The 22,827-nt window shown below is 48.2% G+C and overlaps 1 protein-coding gene across 1 annotated transcript in view; it reads left to right on the forward strand.

Annotated features, from left to right (window-relative positions):
- Positions 1-22,159, forward strand: part of LOC142258219 (Fc receptor-like protein 3) — a 41,695-nt gene extending 19,536 nt beyond the window's left edge. The window contains exons 8-16 of the mRNA XM_075330729.1: positions 4-51; positions 382-663; positions 1,385-1,702; positions 2,364-2,495; positions 2,586-2,607; positions 2,846-2,916; positions 11,276-11,347; positions 11,616-11,641; positions 22,002-22,159. Of these exons, the coding sequence (XP_075186844.1) occupies positions 4-51; positions 382-663; positions 1,385-1,702; positions 2,364-2,495; positions 2,586-2,607; positions 2,846-2,916; positions 11,276-11,347; positions 11,616-11,641; positions 22,002-22,121 (1,091 nt within the window). The 3' untranslated portion in view covers positions 22,122-22,159. The remainder of the gene's footprint in view (positions 1-3; positions 52-381; positions 664-1,384; positions 1,703-2,363; positions 2,496-2,585; positions 2,608-2,845; positions 2,917-11,275; positions 11,348-11,615; positions 11,642-22,001) is intronic.
- The last annotated feature ends 668 nt before the right edge of the window (positions 22,160-22,827 follow it).

A 22,827-nucleotide genomic window follows, 5' to 3' on the forward strand; every position in this document is an offset into this window, starting at 1 on the left:
TAGAAACCTTTGATGATGGAGCCATTGGAAAAGGGGACTTTGACAGGAGTGGTAAGTAAAAATGGACAATTTTAATGACTATACTTACCTAATCTCCCACGTAACTGGAAAGCCCTCAGATTATTGGGAGAGCTGGAATGGCCGCTACATGGTGTTAAAGTGAATGAAGAATGCTAAAGTATTAATCAGTGCCGCAACATGAGCTGAGACAGTTCTTAGCCCATTCCTATATCTAATAACTTGGGAGCACTAGGAATTGGATCCTTTCCGATCAGGTATTGGTGACCTATGCTTACAGAAAGTCATGAATATTGCAGACCTAGACAAATTCTTTATATTCCAAGCTATTAATTATTATTTATGCTTTTCTTATCACCCTAGTTGGCGTGGACCAGCCTCGGCTGAAGATTTTACCAGAAAAAGTGATGGTTAATGATGAGGTCACTCTTCATTGTGAGTCCTCCAAGAGTTTCTTTCCTATGTACTATAGGTTCTATCACAATGGGACAATATTAGGAAATGTTACAAGTTACAAAAAGAGATTTGTAGAAATGAGACATATCATCAAGGTAGTGACCATGACTGGACCCTATTATTGTGACTCACGAAATGACATTTCAACAAGGATACAGCGAAGTGGGACAGTAAATGTGTTCGTTATGGGTGAGTATTTCCTACATTTTAGATGCATACAGAAATATATCTATGGAAAAACCACATTATAGAGTGAAAATATTTTCATCAAATTAAAGGGGTTGTCTGCTGAGAACAAGCTATCATCTATCCATAGAATAAATGATAACTTGTTGATTGGAGGGGTCCGACAACTGGGAATCACACTAATCAGCAGAACAGGTCATATGGTCAACCAATGCAGCATGTGGCTGCCGAGCTCTGCGCTTGGCTTGATTCGGTTCTGGCAGCCCCAGGGAATGAATGAAATGCAGATTGGGTGTCCGACCTGCTTTATTATTCTGTAACGTAATTAAAAAATCCTCATCAGAGATAAAAATACCCTATACTGCCAAATGGTGAAGTTCCCAATAGTCAGAAATCCACCAAACAAATTATTACCTATCCTGGCATCTCCACTTTTGGTGTTTTACAGACGTTAAGAATGTGTTTTAAGGGGACTGAATGACAGTTACTTTATCTAGACATAGGCTTAGCTATTGAAGTAAGCAGTAAGCGAAAAGCTTCACACACAGCTCTGATAACATGTCAACATCGGAAATGCTCGAGTCAATGGATTGGCCATGGATTGGTACTCAACTTTTATGTAGTCATTGTAGGAACACACTTGAACATATTTTTTACAGTAAACTACTCTGATATGTGCACAATGAATGCGTTTCCATAGTTTGTTTTGTAATTTTCGTTACAGACCCGGTGGCAAATGTCTCAATAACGATGGCAAAAGATGATGAGGATTTCCTGTTGGGCGAAACGGTTACTTTTACCTGCTCTGTTCTGCATGGGACCTCTCCTTCATTTATTTGGTTCCACAATGAAAACGTGATAGATGAATTGTCAATATACTACCAGCTTATAGACCACCAGAAACAGTTATATATAGATTCACTTCAGATTCACCACAGTGGAACTTATCAATGTAAGGCCAGCAATAAACTATCACCTAACAGAACCTTCTCTGTCCTGAGTGTCCCCAGATATATAAATGTTTTGGAGCCAAGTCCAACTGGTGAGAGTTCTCTAAGCAAAACTTTTAATGTTGATTGGATAGATCTAATTTGTGTTTTAGATTGTGCTGGGCTGTTCTGCTGGGAGAGGGGGGAGAGAGAGCTGCCTTTTTAAAAAAATACTTTCTCATAAAAGTTTTGACAAATTTTGTAAGGTTATCACCAAGAATAAAGTACCAAGGTAATAGAAGTTTTATATATTTTGGTGGTCGTATTTAACACTAGAAGTCCCAGAAATTTCGAGCTCCCCCCTGAAGTCCCGAAAGAGGGTCAAATGACATACAATAAACTGAATAGAACTAACTAGAAACTAAATGGCTAAACTCAATGGAAAACAACAACCTCCTGTGGTGCGACAGTAATGGCCTTAATTACAGAACAAAAGACGGTGATTATGGGATGTTAGCTAAAATCCTTCAGGTCATTCGACCCGTCTCTGGGTTCCAAAGGTAGAAATGTTAAATGACCCCTCTCTGGGACTTCTAGTGTTAAAGCAATTTGTGATGTTTATTAACATCTTTTCTTATTTTACTTCATGGCTTTAATTACCTGTTGAGGTTAGCAATCTGCTACTTCAGTAAAGATTTTAAATTTTAATCCTAATTTGTAATTAAAGCCTTTAATTAATCCTATTATTAATATTTAAACAAATATTTTTTCTAGTGGAAAGCAATGTCCTGATCATTGCATTGAGCGTTGTGCTGTTGACCATTCTCACTGCTGCCATTGGCTTTATACATAGACAGAAAATGGCTCCATTATTAATAAACTGTGCCTTCAATCAATTTAAAACAGGTAATTCTGATTAATTCTGAAATATATTAGATTTACCTCTGCATTTTTTTAAGTTATGATTTTAAATTTTGTTTGTTATGCTTCTTACAGAGAGAACTAATGGCCCGGCCAGGTAAGTGGCCATTTTGCACTTGCTATAGGAATTGATAGACGGTAGGGTTTTTGATGTTGATTTTTAAGTGGACCATTTTAAAAAGTCATAATCTTTGATTACTCTTAAATTTGTATTTTGAAATAGATCCACTTACAAAACAAAACTCCAAGTGAACATATCCTTAATATGACTTTTTGGCGTGGAATTCATAATATATATTTATTACTACTTTTTTTTTTATTTTCGTGTTATTAAGAATTACACATGTCACAACAATTGACGTCGGAGCAAGTTCAACCAATAGTGGCCAGGAAGACTACAGTAACAGTAAGAATCCCTTACATTTTTGGTCCTGTTTGTCTTCTCCTTATGTTTATAGACTCATTATATAAGTAGAAATTAAACCAGGCCAGGGAGTGGGAGAAACACTTCAGTAACTCACCCTAATCTCTCTCTTGGGTTTATTAGAATTTCTGGTCAAATGTCTAGGTGGTGGCACCAAGAATAGTTACAGACTAATGGCAGTAACATTGCCATCATGGAGGACATAGTATTAAGTTCAGAGGTGAGACAATGGGAGTAAACGAGAAATGTTGGAAATCCAGAGGTGAGTTTTGTTCAAGACCAGGAACATAGGCAGCAGGAAAATAAGTGTCAAATCAAGTGTTGAGGCAGGAGATCAAGTATTTAATCAGTCAGAACTAGATGCAATGGTATGAACAGAAACTCTGTAACAGTCATTGAAGCAAGGGAAGCTTTGGATGGGCTATATTAGAAACTCCAATTGCCATGGAAGGAAAAAAAAGAGAGTTGCAGAAAGTAAATATAACTTCTACGCAGGATAGGAAGAAAGTGAATCGAATGAAGTAATGAGTAGAGTTGAGCGCGGTTCGCGGTTCTCCAGTTCGCGGTTTGAGTGATTTTGGGGGCTGTTCTAGATCGAACTAGAACTCGAGCTTTTTGCTAAAGCTCGATAGTTCTAGTTACGTTCGAGAACGGTTCTAGCAGCAAAAAGCCAAGCTAATTACTAGCTGGCTTTCCGCTGTAATAGTGTAAGTCACTCTGTGACTCACACTATTATGAAATTTCAGCGTGTAGTGTGCGGGAACAGCGCATTCAGATCACTGCTGCTGGGATAATGGCGATCGCCATTTTTTTTTTTTTCCTTGTCTTCCTTCCCTAAGCGCGCGCGTGTAGTGGGGCGGGCCAGCATGTCAGTCAATCCCAGACACACACACAGCTAAGTGGACTTTTAGCCAGAGAAGCAACGGCATGTGTGATAGGATGTCCATGTCACATGTCCCTGCATTATAAATATGGGCATCTGTCCGTCTGGACGCCATTATCTGCCTTCTGCGTCTGGGTGTCAGTCACCGCTGGCGTAGCTCCTGTCTCCGATACTGCTGTGTACACTCTACACACAGCGCTATACAGAATAGGGATAGAAGTTTCTATTAGCCCTTGTAAGGGCTAATACCAGCAGGCTCAGAGCCATAGGTGACAGTCAGGTCCATGAAAACAGATTTTAACAGCTACACAAGATAACAGCGTCTGTGTAGCTAAGGTCAGGGATTTCCTCGCTGCATTTCCCCATTAGGAGGGATAGAAAGTGAGGCTTCCTTTCCTCTACACTGACCCACAACCCTGCCACTGTACCCTCCTGCCCTTTGCACACTCAAACTCATTGTTACTAAGCCATTATACTAGCAAACACTGAGTAAACTTAGTGGCATCCTAAAAGTGGCTGTTGGATTTCCATTAGTGCCCCACTAGTGCAAATCTATTTGCAGAACCTCTGCATTGCACACTCAAACGCATTGTTACTAAGCCATTATACTAGCAAACACTGAGTAAACTTAGTGGCATCCTAAAAGTGGCTGTTGGACTTCCATTAGTATCCCACTAGTGCAAATCTATTTGCAGAACCTCTGCATTGCACACTCAAACTCATTGTTACTAAGCCATTATACTAGCAAACACTGAGTAAACTTAGTGGCATCCTAAAAGTGGCAGTTGGACTTCCATTAGTATCCCACTAGTGCAAATCTATTTGCAGAACCTCTGCATTGCACACTCGAAATCATTGTTACTAAGCCATTATACTAGCAAACACTGAGTAAACTTAGTGGCATCCTAAAAGTGGCAGTTGGACTTCCATTAGTGTCCCACTAGTGCAAAGCTATTTGCAGCACCTCTGCATTGCACACTCAAACTCATTGTTACTAAGCCATTATACTAGCAAACACTGAGTAAACTTAGTGGCATCCTAAAAGTGGCAGTTGGACTTCCATTAGTGTCCCACTGGTGCCAAGCTATTTCCAGCACCTCTGCATTACACCCTCCTGCTCTGTTTTTAATAAGCTATAATAATAGCAAAAAATGCTGCCAGTTAGTGTCATCCAAAAAGTGGCTGTTGTACTCCATTTGTGCCCCAATGGTGTCAAGCTATTTCTAGCCCCTCTGCATGACACCCTCCTGCTCTGTTTTTAATAAGCTATAATAATAGCAAAAAAATGCTGCCAGTTAGTGGCATCCAAAAAGTGGCTGTTGTACTCCATTTAAAGGGGTGGAAGTTCATCGTGAAAAAGCATGTGTGACTGCTGTCCCCACAGTCACAGAAGATGAAGAGCACTTGATGCACTTGATGGGGCAGGCGGTGGTTGCACAGCCCCGCTAGGCCGCATTGTAGCACAGTGAAATTCCCTTTGCGACTTATGCTTCATTTTAAGTCTTGTATTTGGTGGGATCGACAGTATGCAGCAAAACCACGCAACATGAAAAGCACTGTTTTCAGTTGGGTTCATAAATGATTCTTTCACTTTCCCAAAACAAACAATAAGAACCATGCATTAAATTGAAATAATAGAACAATCTAATCAGTGGCCTACTGCTTGCTAAGCCCTCTGCCTAGCAGCAGTAATTGTGTGTTTGTGCGTGCGTGTGTGTGTGTGTGTGTGTGTGTGAAGACAACTAACTAGTGGCGCATCACAAGAGCTTCCCAGTTATCTACCTAAACATAGACAAAACACATCACCCACCCTGAATACCCTTGTTAGCTGAAGCCTCACAGATAAGGCAGATGATAACAGTGTGAATGCAAACCACACAGCTCTGCAACACAGTCATGTAAATATTGAAAAGCAACATTCAATGCAAACATGTGTCGCTGTCCCTCTATGATTTAAACTGTACGTGACAATTTGACAGTGCAGAGGCAGCAAGTGTGATTGTCTATATAGTCGTCCTACCCAGAACAGATATGTGTTTTCATAATAAAACAAAGTTTTGCGTGCACGCATTACTGTCTGGGTACAGCCTACCGTACCCGGGTACTGTGATGTCCAGTTGCCAGAAATACAGACTTTACGCTCCTCTCATGGTAAGCAGTATAGACAGCACCGGAAGAATGTTGGTCTGTGGCACAGGATGCTGCTCACTGGCGTTACGGTACTCCTCACAAAACTCCAAAATGACTCCCCTCACAATTGAACGAAGTGTTTCCGCGGTTTCTCCGTGCCGGGTCTAAGTCCTGTGTTGTGCCTAGACAGCATGCTGAAGCGGATAGTCTTTTTTTCAGAAACTGCATTTCATGCTACTGAGCATGCTCAGGCACTTACTGCATCAGAGGCTAGGTCGGGTAATGAACTCTTTGGCCCTGCCCCTGATGTGGGGAGCCCATATAGACCACAGGGCATCAGGTGTCCTGACAATTTGGCCAGGCCACTCCCAACAGGCTTGCAGAGGGCCGCCCCTATGACTTGTCACCTCATTGTTGTTGGTCAGACGATGACTGTTGAGGTGTTTTGGTTGTGGCAGCCATGAGGTCATCATTCAAGTGGCGGTTCAAAATAGGACGCTAGTTATGCCACTCATGACGTGTCACTCTGCTTTTGTCTCCAGGAGGTGCATTGTGGTCCACCCTGGTTTCGGGCGGACCCAGGTTATAAAAGGGGCTGGAGCCAAGAAGAAGGTGCCCAGTCTTCTATTATGCTCCGAAAGAGCACACCTCCATGTGTTGAACCCATTGCGGCTTTAGGCCAGAGGTAGGCAGGGATAGGTCATCGATGCAGGCCGCCACCACAGTTGGTAACGCAGAACGTTTAAGAACAGCTCCTGTCCTACCAGCCCTGCTAGTGCAGCCCAGTGGCATAAACAGGCCTGCTGCTGCTGATGCACCTGCTGTCCACAGGTGTGTCCCCTACGCACACGGACTGCGTAACCAATGGCCCCTGTGTTGTTAACAGGGAGTTCCGGGGCTGGGTGGTCGTGTGGACCCTGTCACGCTAACAGGGCTCCAAGTCTCCAGATCCGAGTTGCGTCTAACTCGGTTCAGGCTACTATTTGTTTGAGAGTCAACCTGCTCTGTATCCTCCACCTAACCTTCCAGTTGCCAACCTCTCCTTTTCCATCTGTGAGCACGGTGGACACCGAATGGCGATTGGGATATCTACCTTTCTCTTTCTTTTCTTCTTAATATTTTTGATATAGCGGTAACATAGTATATACCACCTTATCCAAATCTGCCAGTCCCACCATACCAGATGTTGTTTCTTCAGCAAATGTTAATGTTGCTTAACCACCAAACACACGGACACAAACATTTTTACCCTTTCCAACACACCTGTTCCCCTTTCCACCAGCATCTGTCCTTTTTCAACTCAGTTTGTATATGACCAAAAATGCAACTCTGCAGAGACACCGTACTCAACGCCGTCTCAGCACAGCAGCCAGCCCTCGGTCCCTCAGATGTGGACAAGTAAGACTACTTCCTCCTATCGATGAAAAAGCGTTGAGATTCACTCTGTGCACCACTGGTGTTTAGTGGAAAAGCAGATGTAAGATTGCGTACCACCTTCTGCTGATACTCCTGCATACGCGCGTCCCTTTCTATGGCAGGAGTTATTTCGCAAAATTTTGTGTTGTACCGGGGATCTAACAGTGTGGCAACCCAGTAGTCAGCATGACTTGGAATTCGTACAATCTGAGGGTCATGTTGTAGGTAGTGCAGCAAGAAGGCGCTCATGTGTCTTGAGCATCCAGGAGGACCAAGTCCTTGGTGTGTTGGTGGCGGAGAGGTGAGAATCATGCCTCCTTCCTCTGCCCTCTCCCCACAACCTCGCACAACCAAAATGTGAGCAAGCTCTCACTAATCTGCTGAGTCTTCCATGCCCATCGCCAGTTCGTCCTCCATTTCTTCCTGGGCTCCTGCACCTTCCTCAACTGTTTTGCTGATAGTATGCTCCCTTGATAATCCCTCTCCCCCACCGTACCATGACTGCCGCCAAGGTGCCGCTGACCGTCTGGACCTTGTAGATCTTGTTATCCCTTCCGCATATGACTCCTCCAGTACTTCCTCCCTTCCTCTTGGACCAACACCTGACTCCGAATAATACTTACAGTGTGTTCCATCATGTAGATGACCAAAATTGTCACGCTGAGAATGTCATCGCCAGTGTTAAACATCTGCGTCGACATTTGTAAACTGTGTAGAACGGTGCATATGTCCTTGATCTGACACCACTCCAGCAGCGTGATCTGCACCACCTCTGGATCAAGTTAGCCCAGGGTGTACGTCATAACGTATTTCAGCTGGGCTCTGCGGTGCTGCCACAGACGCTGCAACATGTGCAGATTCCAATTCTTGCGTGTCGGAACATCGCATTTCTGACGTTTAACCGCCAGACCTTAAGACTTCAGGAGTGATGAAAGTTGTTGAGCTACTGGGTGCGAACAATGGAAGTGAGCACATAGTGAGCGTGCCCGCTGCACAAGGCCATGTAGGCCGGGATGCTGTTTTAAAAATTGCTGGAGAATCAGATTAAACACGTGAGCCATACAAGTCACGTGTGTCACATGGGCATTGCCGCACACGGCTGTTAAGTCACCACCGTAGTCCGCTACGTCAATTTGTACTCCTGTCGCAAGTTGACAACGTGTTCCTTTCGTGCATAGTGCTGATGATGGGAGAGGAGTCGACGCCAGCGGCACAGGTGGACACAGGTTATGCTCACCCACTGGGATGCATTACCTTGACAGATGCAGAACCACAGGCTGAATGCAGGTGGTGGGTATCTCACAGATGAAGTACCATCATTCAGCTACAACCAATGGGAAGACACAACACCCTTTTTTAGGCCCCTCCTGTCTGAAGACCACTGCCAGACATAGCTATGAACCTCTGGTTACTGTTACCCCCAGTTTAGTTTTATGAGTTTGTGTGCTTGTTACCTGACTACTTTTCCTGCTTGCTGTTTAGGTACCTCGTTGGCCGATTCGCATTTCACCTCTGCTTGTTTTCTGATTAAGTCTTGTCCCTCGCATTCTGTTCCTCTTCCTCAATTAATGTTTTGACCCTGCATGACTACTATTCTCTGGAACTGCAGCCTTCCACAGGTATTGATCAACTTGGGCCCTGTGTCATTCAACATCACTGTATAGGGATTAAAGGGTTTCAGGGTTCTGGGGGTCCAGCTTGGTGAGTGGGTTCCCTCTAGCCTATCCTTTACAGCCCGCCTGAGTGTGTCGATCCAGACAGGCCTTACACCGTGCCCTCGACAGAAGGACATGTAGGCCGGGATAGTGTTTTAAAAATTGCTGGAGATTCGGATTCAACACGTAAGCCATACAAGGCACGCGTGTCACATTGCCCTGAAGAAGGGCCTCAGACTGTTTAGCATCATTGTCGCACCCGGCATTCCCTGGCTGCTGGTTGAGTGGAGACAACCATTGATGAAACTCGGTCTCACTCTACAGAGCTAACCGTCCACAACTCCTCAGCGGTGTCTCACATTTCCCCTACATTTCAAAGTAAACATTTGACCGCCTGATGGCCTTGAGCTCTGCTGCCAGCATAGTAAGGAGGTGTGTGGGATTGCTTGGGCGCAGTTACAAGGAAGGGTGGCATGACCACACAGGGTTTGGACTGAGGTGCAGGAACAACACGAGGTTGATGAGGCAGAAGCAGTGGAGGAACTTGTACATACAGAGGAAGGATTGAAACACACAACTCGTGGGGACGGCAAGACTTGTACAGCAGACACTTCTCCATCTATCACCATAGTTACCCAGTGCCCAGTCAGCGACATGTAACGCCCCTGTCCATGTTTACTGTTCCAAGTATCTGTGGTGAAATGCACCCTGTCACACACAGAGTTTCTCAAGGAAGCGGTGATGTTGTGTGCGACCTGCTGTGTTAGCGCGGGCACCCCTTTTTTGGAGAACGAGTGGCAAATGGCCATCGGCTCTTGGGGCACTGCAATGGGCATAAGGTCTCGAAAATCCTCGGTGACAAAAGGGTGTAAAGGCAGCCTTTCTGTAGCCAACAAGTTGGAGATGCCGAAACTAAACCTCTTAGGCATGTCATGCACTTCGAAAATCATGTAAAAAACAGCGAGGAGACTCCAACCACAGTCTCCCTCGTTGCCACTAATTGGGCCACACACACCCCACTTGACTGGCATCAGTTGATCCCCCTTTTCAAAATGAAAAAGATGCTTTGCATGAAGCACTCTCAAAAATACGTGTGCCTTTCGCGTCCCCTGGCTGACCCAGGGGAAGAAAAGTTTTCTGTGAGCCATGACTTGTTCATCTTGGTTCTTTTAGAAACACAGCGAGGGGACTCCAACCACAGTCTCCCTCGTTTCCACTAATTGGGCCACACACACCCCACTTGACTGTCATCAGTTGATCCCCCTTTTCAAAATGAAAATGATGCTTTGCATGAAGCACTCTCAAAAATACGCGTGCCTTTCGCCTCCCCTGGATGACCCAGGGGAAGAAAAGTCCTCTGAGAGCCATGTCCACATTGTCAGTGGACAGACACGTGTGCTTATCTGCCAGCAGACCCCCAGCAGCACTGAAGACAGGTTCCGAGAGAACGCTGACTGCAGGACACGACAAGATCCCCAAGGCGTACGTGGCAAGCTCAGGCAATTTATCCAGATTGGAAGCCTAAAATGAGCAGGCCTCAAGTTGCACAGTAATGGCATCGATGTTTCCTTGCATATACTCATATATCTGTGTCTCCTCCTCTTTTTCCTTGTCCAGCTCTTTTGTTTTCGCATGAGTATATGTCCTTGTCACTTTCCCATGTGTTTGTGTTGTGTTGTGAGTTGTTTGTCACCTTTTGGACACCTTTGAGGGTGTTTTCTAGGTGTTTTTATGTGTTTGTGATTGCCTGCCATTGTTTCCTATGCGGTTCGAGTGGTTCGCCGAACTCGAACGAGACCTCCGTTCGGCGAACCGAACTCGAGCCGAACCGCGACCGGTTCGCTCATCTCTAGTAATGAGTCATATATTATATATATATAATATATATAATAATAATAATAATATATATATATAATGGTCAGACGTAGATGAGCAGTGTGAATTGTGATAAGCTGAGTAACAGTAATAGTCTTACAGTATCAAGAGAGACTCATTTATCTGCATTCCATAATTTGATGCAGCTTGCTCACCGCAGATTACCGATGCACAGTGCACCTTAGGTGGAGTCATAGATCTAACTTTATAGAGGAGAAAACAAAAGTATCTAACCAGACATGAAATAGATAGCAGATAACTATTACCCAAAAAGTATTGATGTGATTTTAAGCCCAAAAATGGTCAAAGAGTGATATTGATGTACTTTGTCCTCCTGAATGTGTATTCTTGTCTACATGCTGTAAATTTTCCTTTTTCTTAGTTCCTTCCATGGGACGTGTTGACTGTGAAGATATATGTTACGCCCATATTGGTATTAATAGGTTAGCAGAAGGTAAGTCACAAGCTTTGATTACTTTGTTAAAAATATTCAATGTGCATTAGTCAATAGTCCTTCTTGACTTCACGTAAGTCTAAGACAGTCCACTGACTCTATACATTGTTTTGATACTCTAGAAATGTTTTACATTATGCTTTTCATGTACCAGGACAAGTCCTTTGTTGATTTCATAATCCTACTTCTGTAACTGTTAAAAACGTTTCCACTACTGTTGAGAATTCCTACATTCAATTATCCTATCTTTGTATTTTTTTTCATTCAGCGTCTCCGCATCCAAACAAATGCAATGTGAGTATTTACAATATTTAAGAATTCTGGAAAATTTTAAGGTTCCTGAAATAAAAAATTTAGAGAAAAAGAACGTGTTCCTTACTCCGGCTACATTCAGTGGATCTGTTCTGGATTTTATCATAATTCATTTCTTGATGAACAATAAATCCATATCTACTGTGGGATGGATTATTGATAGCACTAAGGGATTGTTACAGTTTGGGGTTCTGTTGTGCCTCGAAACGGACTAGTCCCGTCATTGATTCCCACACATTGGGGTTGGTTAACTCTGCAGCGCCACCTGGCCGTCGCTCGAGGCATTAGGTGGCTAGAGTTTTGTACCATCCTGAGCCTAAGTGCTTATGCAGCCACACTGAGCATGTGCGTGATGTGATTGATGACAAGGCGGCCACTGATTGGTCATCAAGACTTCAGCAATGACGTGGCAGCCCCTGTATGGCTGCAGCCGACGGCTTTACCCCATGCCATGTGGCCTGGGCCAGGGTGGCGGCTATAAAAGATCTGTAGCTCCGCCCATCGGCGCACGAGCGTCATTATGCATGCTGATCATAAAGGCTGCATTCCTGGCTGTCAGAGTGAGTGGGTTGCAGCACCACTTTAGTCTGCAGTGTTTGTTGCAGACTTGTGTATGTATCCAGTGCCATTTTAGTCTGCAGTGTTTGTGGCAGACCTGTGTATGTATGCTAGTGTCGCGGGCGGGGAGGGGACGCTGCGCTCACCCACTGCTCGGGTCCAGCCGCCGCTGCTGCTGCTCGGTGGCTCGAGCGGTGGGCCGGATCCCGGGGACTCGAGCGGCGCTCCTCGCCCGTGAGTGAAAGGGGGTGGTTTGGTTTAGGGATATTGTCCGTGACGCCACCCACGGTTGTGGTGAGGTTGTGGCACCACCGCTGCTCTGGACGGGGATCCCGGGAGCAGTGACAGGGAGCAGCTTGGATGTTGTTTCTCCCCTCCGTGGGTAGGGGGGTTGGTTGTCCCTGGGCCCGGTGAGGGAGGGATGGCAGGCGGGTTACGTGGCCTGGTGAGGTGCAGGGTCAGCGCGGTGCCGCATCGCACGGTGGTACTCACTCAGCCAATGATGAATGCAAAGTCTCCGGTAAAGCAAACGGCTGGATGGACGGGTCCCACAGACGGCTGCGGTGTTTTTCCCCTGACCCAGTTTAGTAGTGTAAGTCCTTTCCTGCCCCTTCGTGTACGCTCCTCCTGCGCTCCGGTTTCCAGCTGGCTCCCCGGTTCGGTACCGGTGGGCCACCGCCCAGCACCGGCTACCTACGGTTCCACCAAGACTGTCTTCCCGGCTCCCACAGACGGCCACTACCGTCTGCCTCACTGGCTACACGAGGGACCTAGGCTCCAACCTAGGCCCCAGTCTGCGTCTGCCTCTCTGCAGACCTCCTCTCTCTTCCTTTGCCTGGACTTATCTGACTTCTTTTCCTTTTTCCCGCCTCCAGGACTGTGAACTTCTCGGTGGGTGGGACCAACCGCCTGGCCCACCCCCTGGTGTGGACATCAGCACCTGGAGGGAGGCAACAAGGATTTGTGTTTGACCTAGATGTGCCTAGCCGGGGTGTGGGGTGTGTTGTTGCAGTACCTGTGACGTCCTGGCTTGTCCAGGGCGCCACATTCCCCCTTAGTAAAATGCAGACCGTCCGCGGGCTGCCCGTCCATCACCGGTTTTATTTTTCACGAACTGAAAAAGAATAAAACGTTTTTAAACATTTTCACACATGCATTTTTTTTCATACAACTTCCCTTACGGGATGCATATCACTTCAACCGTTGCAACAACAATAAAACACTTTTAATAATAACAACGGAACGGGTCCTTCAGTCACCCACCCAAACAACCTGATCCTGATGCTGCCCCTAAGAAGTGGGCAGCACCCCTTGACCCCAGTCCAGGAACGGGCCCAGATTTGTTAACGGGACGGGTACTTCGCTGCCGTTGCGGCCGGGTGGACTGCCGGAGCCGTCGTCATCTCCGTTGCGGCCGGGCGGACTGCCGGGGCCGTCGTCATCAGTGGTACGGCCGGGATGGAAGCCGGGGCCGGTGGCAGGGCGGTGACAAAGGTAAGGCCTGGGGACCCCAGGTCTGGGCCCTCTCTCACAGACGCTGCGAGGTCCGCTACCGGTGACAGGGGTAACGGGTCAGCTGGGGCGTTGGCCGCGGGCATGGGCACTGAGGTTTCAGCGGTGCCAGACGGACGGGACATCTCGTGCAGCGGTGCTCCAGGAACCAAATACTTGCAGAGTCCTGGCGTCCCTGCTTCCACAGCCGCGGTTCACATGCGGCCGGACGCCATCTGTCCCCCCTAGGTCTTTTTTTTGGCACCTCCTCTTTAGGGGCAGAGCTTCGGCTTTCGCGCCTCCACTGCTCGGGAAGACGCTCGAGCGGAGAACTTTTCGCGCCCAAGATGGCGGCTTCTGAAAATTTTCAGCCGGACACCTCCGGCGGGACACAAGGCGCACTTCTACCAGCCGGCAGAACGGTATGATCCTGTTCGTGACGCCAAGTTGTCGCGGGCGGGCAGGGGACGCTGCGCTCACCCACTGCTCGGGTCCGGCCGCTGCTGCTGCTGCTCGGTGGCTCGAGCGGTGGGCCGGATCCCGGGGACTCGAGCGGCGCTCCTCGCCCGTGAGTGAAAGGGGGTGGTTTGGTTTAGGGATATTGTCCGTGACGCCACCCACGGTTGTGGTGAGGTTGTGGCACCACCGCTGCTCTGGACGGGGATCCCGGGAGCGGTGACAGGGAGCAGCTTGGATGTTATTTCTCCCCTCCGTGGGTAGGGGGGTTGGTTGTCCCGGGGCCCAGTGAGGGAGGGATGGCAGGCGAGTTACGGGGCCTGGTGAGGTGCAGGGTCGCGGGGGCAGCGCGGTGCCGCACGGCACGGTGGTACTCACTCAGCCAATGATGAATGCAAAGTCTCCGGTAAAGCAAACGGCTGGATGGATGGGTCCCACAGACGGCTGCGGTGTTTTTCCCCTGACCCAGTTTAGTAGTGTAAGTCCTTTCCTGCCCCTTCGTGTACGCTCCTCCTGCGCTCCGGTTTCCAGCCGGCTCCCCGGTTCGGTACCGGTGGGCCACCGCCCAGCCCCGGCTACCTACGGTTCCACCAAGACTGTCTTCCCGGCTTCCACAGATGGCCACTACCGTCTGCCTCACTGGCTACATGAGGGACCTAGGCTCCAACCTAGGCCCCAGTCTGCGTCTGCCTCTCTGCAGACCTCCTCTCTCTTCCTTTGCCTGGACTTATCTGACTTCTTTTCCTTTTTCCCGCCTCCAGGACTGTGAACTCCTCGGTGGGCGGGACCAACCGCCTGGCCCACCCCCTGGTGTGGACATCAGCCCCTGGAGGGAGGCAACAAGGATTTGTGTTTGACCTAGATGTGCCTAGCCGGGGTGTGGGGTGTGTTGTTGCAGTACCTGTGACTTCCTGGCTTGTCCAGGGCGCCACACTAGTGTGATTCTGAATTTAGGGCAGGCGCCAGTACAAGGTATTCGTAACTGGGGACAAGGTGTGTCTCGGCACGGTGAGGGATTAGGGTCCTTCCGGACAAGACGTGCCCCCTATGCACACGCCCATGCAGTGTCAGTGGCAGACTTGTGCAGACTTGTGTGTATGTGTTTGCCAGCCCTGGGTACCCAGTGACGCTAACTGGGTGGCCTTCACAGTCTGACGTGCCCCTGTGCGAATGTGACCGGCTCAATGGTTACGTTCCAGGTTGCCCAGTGACACTAACTGTGTAGCCTTCACGGTCTGACGTGTTCCGTACGCACGTGACCGGCTTAGTGGTTACGTTCCAAGTTGCCCAATGACGCAAACTGGGTAGCCTTCACGGTCTGACATGTCCCGTACACACGTGACAGGCTCAGTGGTTACGTTCCAGGTTTCCCAGTGACGTTAACTGGGTGACCTTTCGGCTTGTCAGGTCTCTACACACGTGACCATTTTCTCTTGCGTTTCCTTTGGGTTAGACGTGTCCGTACACACGTGACCACTGCGTGTGCACCTGTGAGGTTCACAGGGACACGCTTAGTTTCTTTTGTGGTTTTCGGAGTTGCTATATTTCGTCCTTCTGTCCTTAGTGGCATTAACACCTGCCCGGCGGACGTGGGGCGACGATTGATTTCATATTATTTTTATATTCAATCAGCCCCTCCGTAACAGTACGCTCGCGCCAACTGTCCTCCCGGACATGGCGGACGTTCAGCAACTACAGCGATATATACAACAGCTGGAGACACGTCTTATGGCTGTGGAACAGTCTTCTCCAGCTGTGAATATTGCAGCTCTGATTAAACAGACTGCATCCTAGGCTATAAGCCATACTATGTCACTGGTCTCATCAAAGCCCATGCCATGCCTTTCGCTTCCTAATAAATTCACGGGGGACAGTAAGGCTTGTCGTGGTTTCATAAATCAGAGTTTGATACACCTGGAGCTCTTATCCTCACAATACTCCACAGAGAGAGCCAAGGTGGGGTTTGTGATATTGCTCCTTGCCGATGGAACACTGACATGGACCATTCCGCTCTGGGAGCGAGAGGATCCAGTAACTAACCGGGCTACTGATTTCTTGGAGGCGTTAAATGCTGTGTTCTTGGGTCCCCAGGTGGTCCATGACTCTGCCTTACATCTCCTGGACCTGGTTCAGGGTACATTTCCGGTATCGGCTTATGCCATAGAGTTCAGGACCCTAGCCGCTGAGTTACAATGGCCAGAGAAGGTCTTGTTACCGGTATTTTGAAAAGGGTTGTCGGGGCATGTGAAAAACGCATTGTCTACCAGGGAAATACCACTTGACCTGGAGACCTTGATATCACTTGCCATGAGAATCGACACACGTCACTCTGAGCACCAGTTAGAGTAGGCACAGATTCGTTCTCGTGTGTGACTGGCTCCCTTTCCCCAAACTTGAGGCATCAGTCACATACCCTAAACCCTCACCTGAGCCCATGGAGATGTTGTGGACCTATCACCTGTCCGCCCTGACAGTGGTGAAACCGGTTTGCTTCAGTTGCAAACAGACAGGTCACTATGCCAACCAGTGCCCTAAAAAGGTAGAGAAGCAGTTGTATACCGCGTCTGTCCAAAAGGAGACTCAGGACGCGCCTGCTTCACCTCTCCATTCATCCTGTCTGTTCCAGACAATTAGAGGGGTGTCATCTGCTGACCCCGTGAAGGTGCCCAAGCCTACACACCAGTGTCCCTCCTCAGCTGAGGGGGTCTCCAAGACAGCAGAGACATCATCCTCACTTCTACACCCCCATATCCCAAATTCCATGTCCGTTCGTCGTACCAGGGTCTCCAGGGATCCCCCGACCAGCCCCGACTCCCCGGATAGGGAGCAGTCCACTTGCGTGGTGGTCGGATCGAAACGGGTGCCTAGGAGGCGGTGATATGCGGTGGACTGGGATGGTTTTGGCCCCGAACATTGGCGCTGGGTGGAAGCTTTCGAGCGCCCGAATGGGGGGGTCCTAGATGGGGGGGTAATGTTATAGTTCGGGGTTCTGTTGTGCCTCGGACCGGTCTAGTCCCGTCATTGATTCCCACATTGGGCTCGGTTAACTCTGCAGCGCCACCTGGCTGTCGGTTGAGGCATCAGGTGGCTAGAGTTTTGTACCATCCTGAGCCTACGTGCTTATGCAGCCACACTGAGCATGTACGTGATGTCATTGATGACAGGCGGCCACTGATTGGTCATCAGTGACATCAGCTATGAAGTGGCAGCCGCTGATTGGTCATCAAGACTTCAGCAATGACGTGGCAGCCCCTGTATGGCTGCAGCTAATGCCATTACGACATGCCATGTGGCCTGGGCCAGGGTGGCGGCTATAAAAGGTCTGTAGCTCCGCCCATTGGCGCGCAAGCATCATTATGAATACTGACCACAAAGGCTGCATTCCCGGCTGTCAGAGTGAGTGGGTTCCAGAGTCACTTTAGTCTGCAGTATTTGTGGCAGACCCGTGTGTATCCAGTGCCATTTTAGTCTGCAGTGTTTGTGGCAGACTTGTGTATGTATGCTAGTGTGACGCCCTGGACTAGCCAGGTAGTCACAGATAGACCCCCGCACTACACCTGTCCCCCAAAAAGATGTCATCAGCCAACCATTAAAACTTAGTCACCTCTCTCAGTGCTTGATGAACACACCAGGGGGCGGAGGCAGGCGGTTGGCCACGCCCACCGAGGAGTTCAGAGGGCCTGAGGCAGGAAAAACAGTCAGATCAGTTTTAGTGTGAAGCAGTGGAGGGGGACAGGCCTGTGACAGTGTGACAGGTGCCGGGGTTGGAGCCCGGGCACCTTTGGCTAGGAGGCATATGGGGGCCTTAGCCTGCAGGAGCCAGGAAGACGGCTCGGTGGAACCGTGGTGGACCATTACAGGGTAGTGGCCCGCCGGTACCGACCCGGGGAACCGACTCGGAAACTGGAGCACACAGGGGGGTACTCAGATTCTGAAACGAGGTCCAGAATCCACTGGACTGAGTTAATTAACTGACTGCGGTCTGGACTATAGGTCCTTTCCCACACAAGTCCCGACTGAAGACAACAACCCACCGAGGGGGATAGAAAGCCACCGCACAGGCAGAGAGATCCCACGGGTCAGCGTCTGCGGGCAATAGGGCTCTCCCGACATCCACAAAGCCGGGGAGCAAACTCCCGTCGCTGAAGCGCAGGCATCCCAAATACACAACACGGTGCAGGAGAAAGGCCAAGACCACCGAACCGGGTGGGGGACCAGACGCAGCCGGCTTCAGGCACTGACCACCATCAGCTTGGCTTACCAGAAACTTGTGTGTGTCAATAACAGTGAGTACAACAGTGCCATCTGGCCGCACACCGCCCAGCTATCCCCAACAGGCCCCGGGGCCACCATCCCTGCCCATGGAGGGGTTAACAACTTGCTGCATAACATCTCCCTTGGGTGCCCCGTAACTGCAGTGGTGGTGTCTACCTTCACCACATCCCTTGGGTGACGTCACGAACTCAAGCGCGGCTCCGGCCGTGCACCTACCTAAACCCCACCAAAAGCGCCAGCAACCCCTTTCAGAGCGAAGTGACCCCGGGTCCGGAGGCACTCGAGCCACTCACCAACAAGCCCGGATCCGAGCGGCTCGGCTGCAGCCGAACGCGGGGCGGTACACTAGTGTGATTCTGAATTTAGGGCAGGCGCCGGTACCAGGTATTCGTATCTGGGCACAAGCTGTGTCTTAGCACGGTGAGGGATTAGGGTCCTTCCGGACAAGACGTGCCTCCTACGCATGCGCCCAGTGTGCAGTGTCAGTGGCAGACTTGTGTGTATGTGTGTGTGCCAGCCCTGGATACCCAGTGACGCTAACTGGGTGGCCTTCACGGTCTGACGTGCCCCTGTACGGACGTGACCGGCTCAGTGGTTACGTTCCAGGTTGCCCAGTGACACTAACTAGGTAGACTTCATGGTCTAATGTGCCCCGTATGCACGTGACCGGCTCAGTGGTTAGGTTCCAGGTTTCCCAGTGATGCTAACTGGATTACCTTTTGGTTTGTGGTGTCTGTACACACGTGACCATTTTCTGTTGCGTTTCCTTTGGGTTAGACGTGTCCATACACACGTGACCACTGCGTGTGCACCTGTGAGGTTCACAGGGACACGCTTAGTTTCTTTTGTGGTTTCCGGAGTTGCTGTATTTCGTCCTTCTGTCCTTAGTGGCATTAACACCTGCCCGGCAGACGTGGGGCGACGATTGATTTCATATTATTTTTATATTCAATCGGCCCCTCCGTAAAAGAGATCCCTATGGGACTTAGGGGTACTTTGCACGCTGCGACATCGCTACTGCGATATCGTCGGGGTCAAATCGAAAGTGCTGCACATCCGGCGCCGGTAACGACGTCGTAACGTGTAAAGCCTAGATGCGCCGATAAACGATCGCAAAAGCGTCGAAAATCGGTGATCTGTGTAGTGTCGTTCATTTCCATAATTTCGTTGCAACGACAGGTACGATGTTGTTCCTCGTTCCTGCGGCAGCACACATCGCTGTGTGTGAAGCCGCAGGAGCGAGGAACATCTCCTTACCTGCCTCCACCGGCTATGCGGAAGGAAAGAGGTGGGCGGGATGTTTACGTCCCGCTCATCTCCGTCCCTCCGCTTCTATTGGCCGCCTGCTGTGTGACGTCGCTGTGACGCCGCACGACCCACCCCCTTAGGAAGGAGGCGGGTCGCCGGCCAGAGCGATGTCGCAGGGCAGGTAAGTGCATGTGAAGCTGCCGTAGCGATAATGTTCGCTACGGCAGCTATCACAAGATATCGCATGTGCGACAGGGGCGGGTACTATCGTGCTCGGCATCGCTAGCCGATGCTAGCGATGTCGCAGCGTGCAAAGTACCCCTTAGTGGTGTCATCCAACTCACCAAGTGATCACTTCTTTGTAGCCATCAAGTAAGGGTGGTCTAGGCTAGCTTAAATGACCAATAGTTTATTTTGATCACCTGTCAACCAAGGCCTTTCAGGAATAATTACCTTGTAGATTAGATTATTTTTTTAAGTCATGTTCATTGACCTTCCACCAACAAATGCCTTCCTGTGATTCACTTTTGCTGGATCTATCCAATATATTTCAGAGTTATTACAGAATTGAATGTTAATCCATAGGATGAGGGATAATTTACATAGTGTTTTAGATATGACCTCTTGAACCACCAGTGATCTTGATAATGGCTCTTTGGAACCACAATAATGAATTTCCCTTCTTGGATGGAGTTGAGTTGTCCATTCTCACCCTATACTTCATTCATTGTCTAAGGCCCGCAACACACATCCGTGCCTCCGGTACGTGTTTGGTACGTTTTTGCACGTACCGGAGACATGGAGACACGTTGACCAATGTTACCCTATGGGTGATGGCACACATTCGTAAAATCACACGGAACGTGTGTCCGTGTGGTAAGTACGTGTGTGCATTTTCCCGCACAGACGACATGTCCGTTTTTTGCCGTCAACACGCAGGCACGGACCCGCTAAAGTCTATGGGTCCGTGCCTGCACGGACGGCACACGTAGCATGTCCGTGTTCAGCACGTATCGTCTGTGTGCGGTTTTAATCCAAACATCAGCAACACTTGTTTCCAATCTATCAGGTCAATTGTCAAATTGTCAAATGTCCTGATGTTTCAATTGGTGATGCACAAGGCCAAGGATGTTGTCAAAGGACGTTATGGTTATATGGCAATATGCTTGAAATTTAGGTGGAAATTTGCGCATTTCTCCATAAAGAATATTAAAATGGCCATGCGTCTTCCTTAGCTTGACAAGGGGGTGGATCCACATCCTTTTTTCAACAGGTTGTTCATGTTCAAGCATATGTCTCCTAACCCCAAATCTCCTAGATATCAACCATAGCAAATACATGGTTGCTTCATTGGAGGGAGACATTTTGGAGTCAGTCTAATGAGTGGAAGAGCCTAAAAACAATAATTTGAAATGTTTTTAAACCTTATCCACCGTTGAGGGACGGAAATTGACCAATGAACAACACCAGGATCTCATGATGAAGGATTAACAATGATATTTGGGTAAGAATGCGGACCTCTAAAAACGGACGGCACACGGATTGCATACGTACATATTTTATGCCAATACGGACTTTCCACACGTACACACGGAGAGCATACGCTATCACACGGATGTCATACGTATGAGAGAAACGCCCCCTAAAAAACGGAACACGGACCCAAAAAACGGAACGTGAGACACGTACGTTTTTTATGCGGAAGTTTGTTTTTGGCCTAAGGCACTGTCGGGAATAGCTGAGAACTGTTCTCCAAAGCCTCATTCTTGTGGTTTTCGACCATGTTCTGAGGATTGCTGGGAGTCACATAGGTTGAATCATCATTGGGAGTCACATTGGTCGGATGCCCAGTGATGCTTAAGTTAACTCTTATCCTATGGATGTTTCAATTTCTGAGAACAACTCTTTAAGGACATCCTACTGTAGTCTGGTTGGTCATATTTCCCCTTGCTTTTTAACCAGTGGACTTTGGTTTTAATGCAAAAAAGGAAAGGATCCGGCACAAACTCCTCTGGATAAAATGTCAAAGCTTTATTAGCAAGTATTAAAAAGGTTCCATCCGTGTAAACAAAAGGAGGGAGTTATCCCATGGAAACTTATCAACTTACAGGTGAGCTGAGGATACCCTTATCTCGACTTTGGTTTTAACTCTGATCCTAACTTTTCTAATTTATGAACTTTTTTGGGTCTTACAACATGATTGAGATCATTTATTTTTCCTATATCTGGTGTTATGATAATAAAATCTCCATATATAGTATTTTTGGTTTGTAAAAAACAAGAATTAAGTTTGATTCTGCTTTTTCACCTTTAGGAAGAATTTTCAGTTACCTATTCTGCCATCAAATCATCGACCGATACTGAAACAACCCAAAGGACGCCTGTCTGTACTGACCTGTACCAGAACTTTAGTAATAACAGATTTCAATCTTGATGTCCAAAAGCACCTTGTACTAGAAATGCCAGTGATGGGCGTCATTTGTAAATCTGTATTGTGATATGTATGACAGATTTGGATTCGAGAAGGCTCTACTACTTAACATGTAATAGAGATCCCAATTTATTTCGGAATAGCAGAATCTTGGAGGACAAACTAGAAAAATACATGTATGGCAGACTTGTAATTTTATAGAAAGAAGAAGAAGGCAAAAAACCCATGGGGCAGACAGTAAGCTCCACATTAGGGGAAAAAAATCCTTCCCAACTCCACATACGGCAATCAGAATACTTCCCTGGATTAACGCTCCATCAGAGAATTTAGTGCACATAACCAGTAATATTAGCAGTTTCATAGTGTTTAAGGCTATGTGCCCACGGGAGCTTGCTCCTGCGGATTTTGCCGCGGAAAACCTGCGGATTTATCTGGATTTTTCAGATAAATCCGCAGGTTTCAGCAAGTACAGACACTCCCCATGTTACCCCATGGGACATGGGGAGTGTCTGTGTCCATGCTGCGGAATGTGAGGCTGCGGAATATGCTGCGGATGTCCCACAGCCGCACATAACTGCATTTCAATTATTTCTGCGGATTTACCTACGGAAATCCCATCTCTCTGCTATGGAGATAGAGACTTACCTGCCTTGGTCACATACTTACCTGCCTTGATAGCAGACACCCGGTCACTTTCCCTTGCTGCAGA

This window comes from Anomaloglossus baeobatrachus, chromosome 12 (assembly GCF_048569485.1).
Source record: "Anomaloglossus baeobatrachus isolate aAnoBae1 chromosome 12, aAnoBae1.hap1, whole genome shotgun sequence".
NCBI lineage: Eukaryota > Metazoa > Chordata > Amphibia > Anura > Aromobatidae > Anomaloglossus > Anomaloglossus baeobatrachus.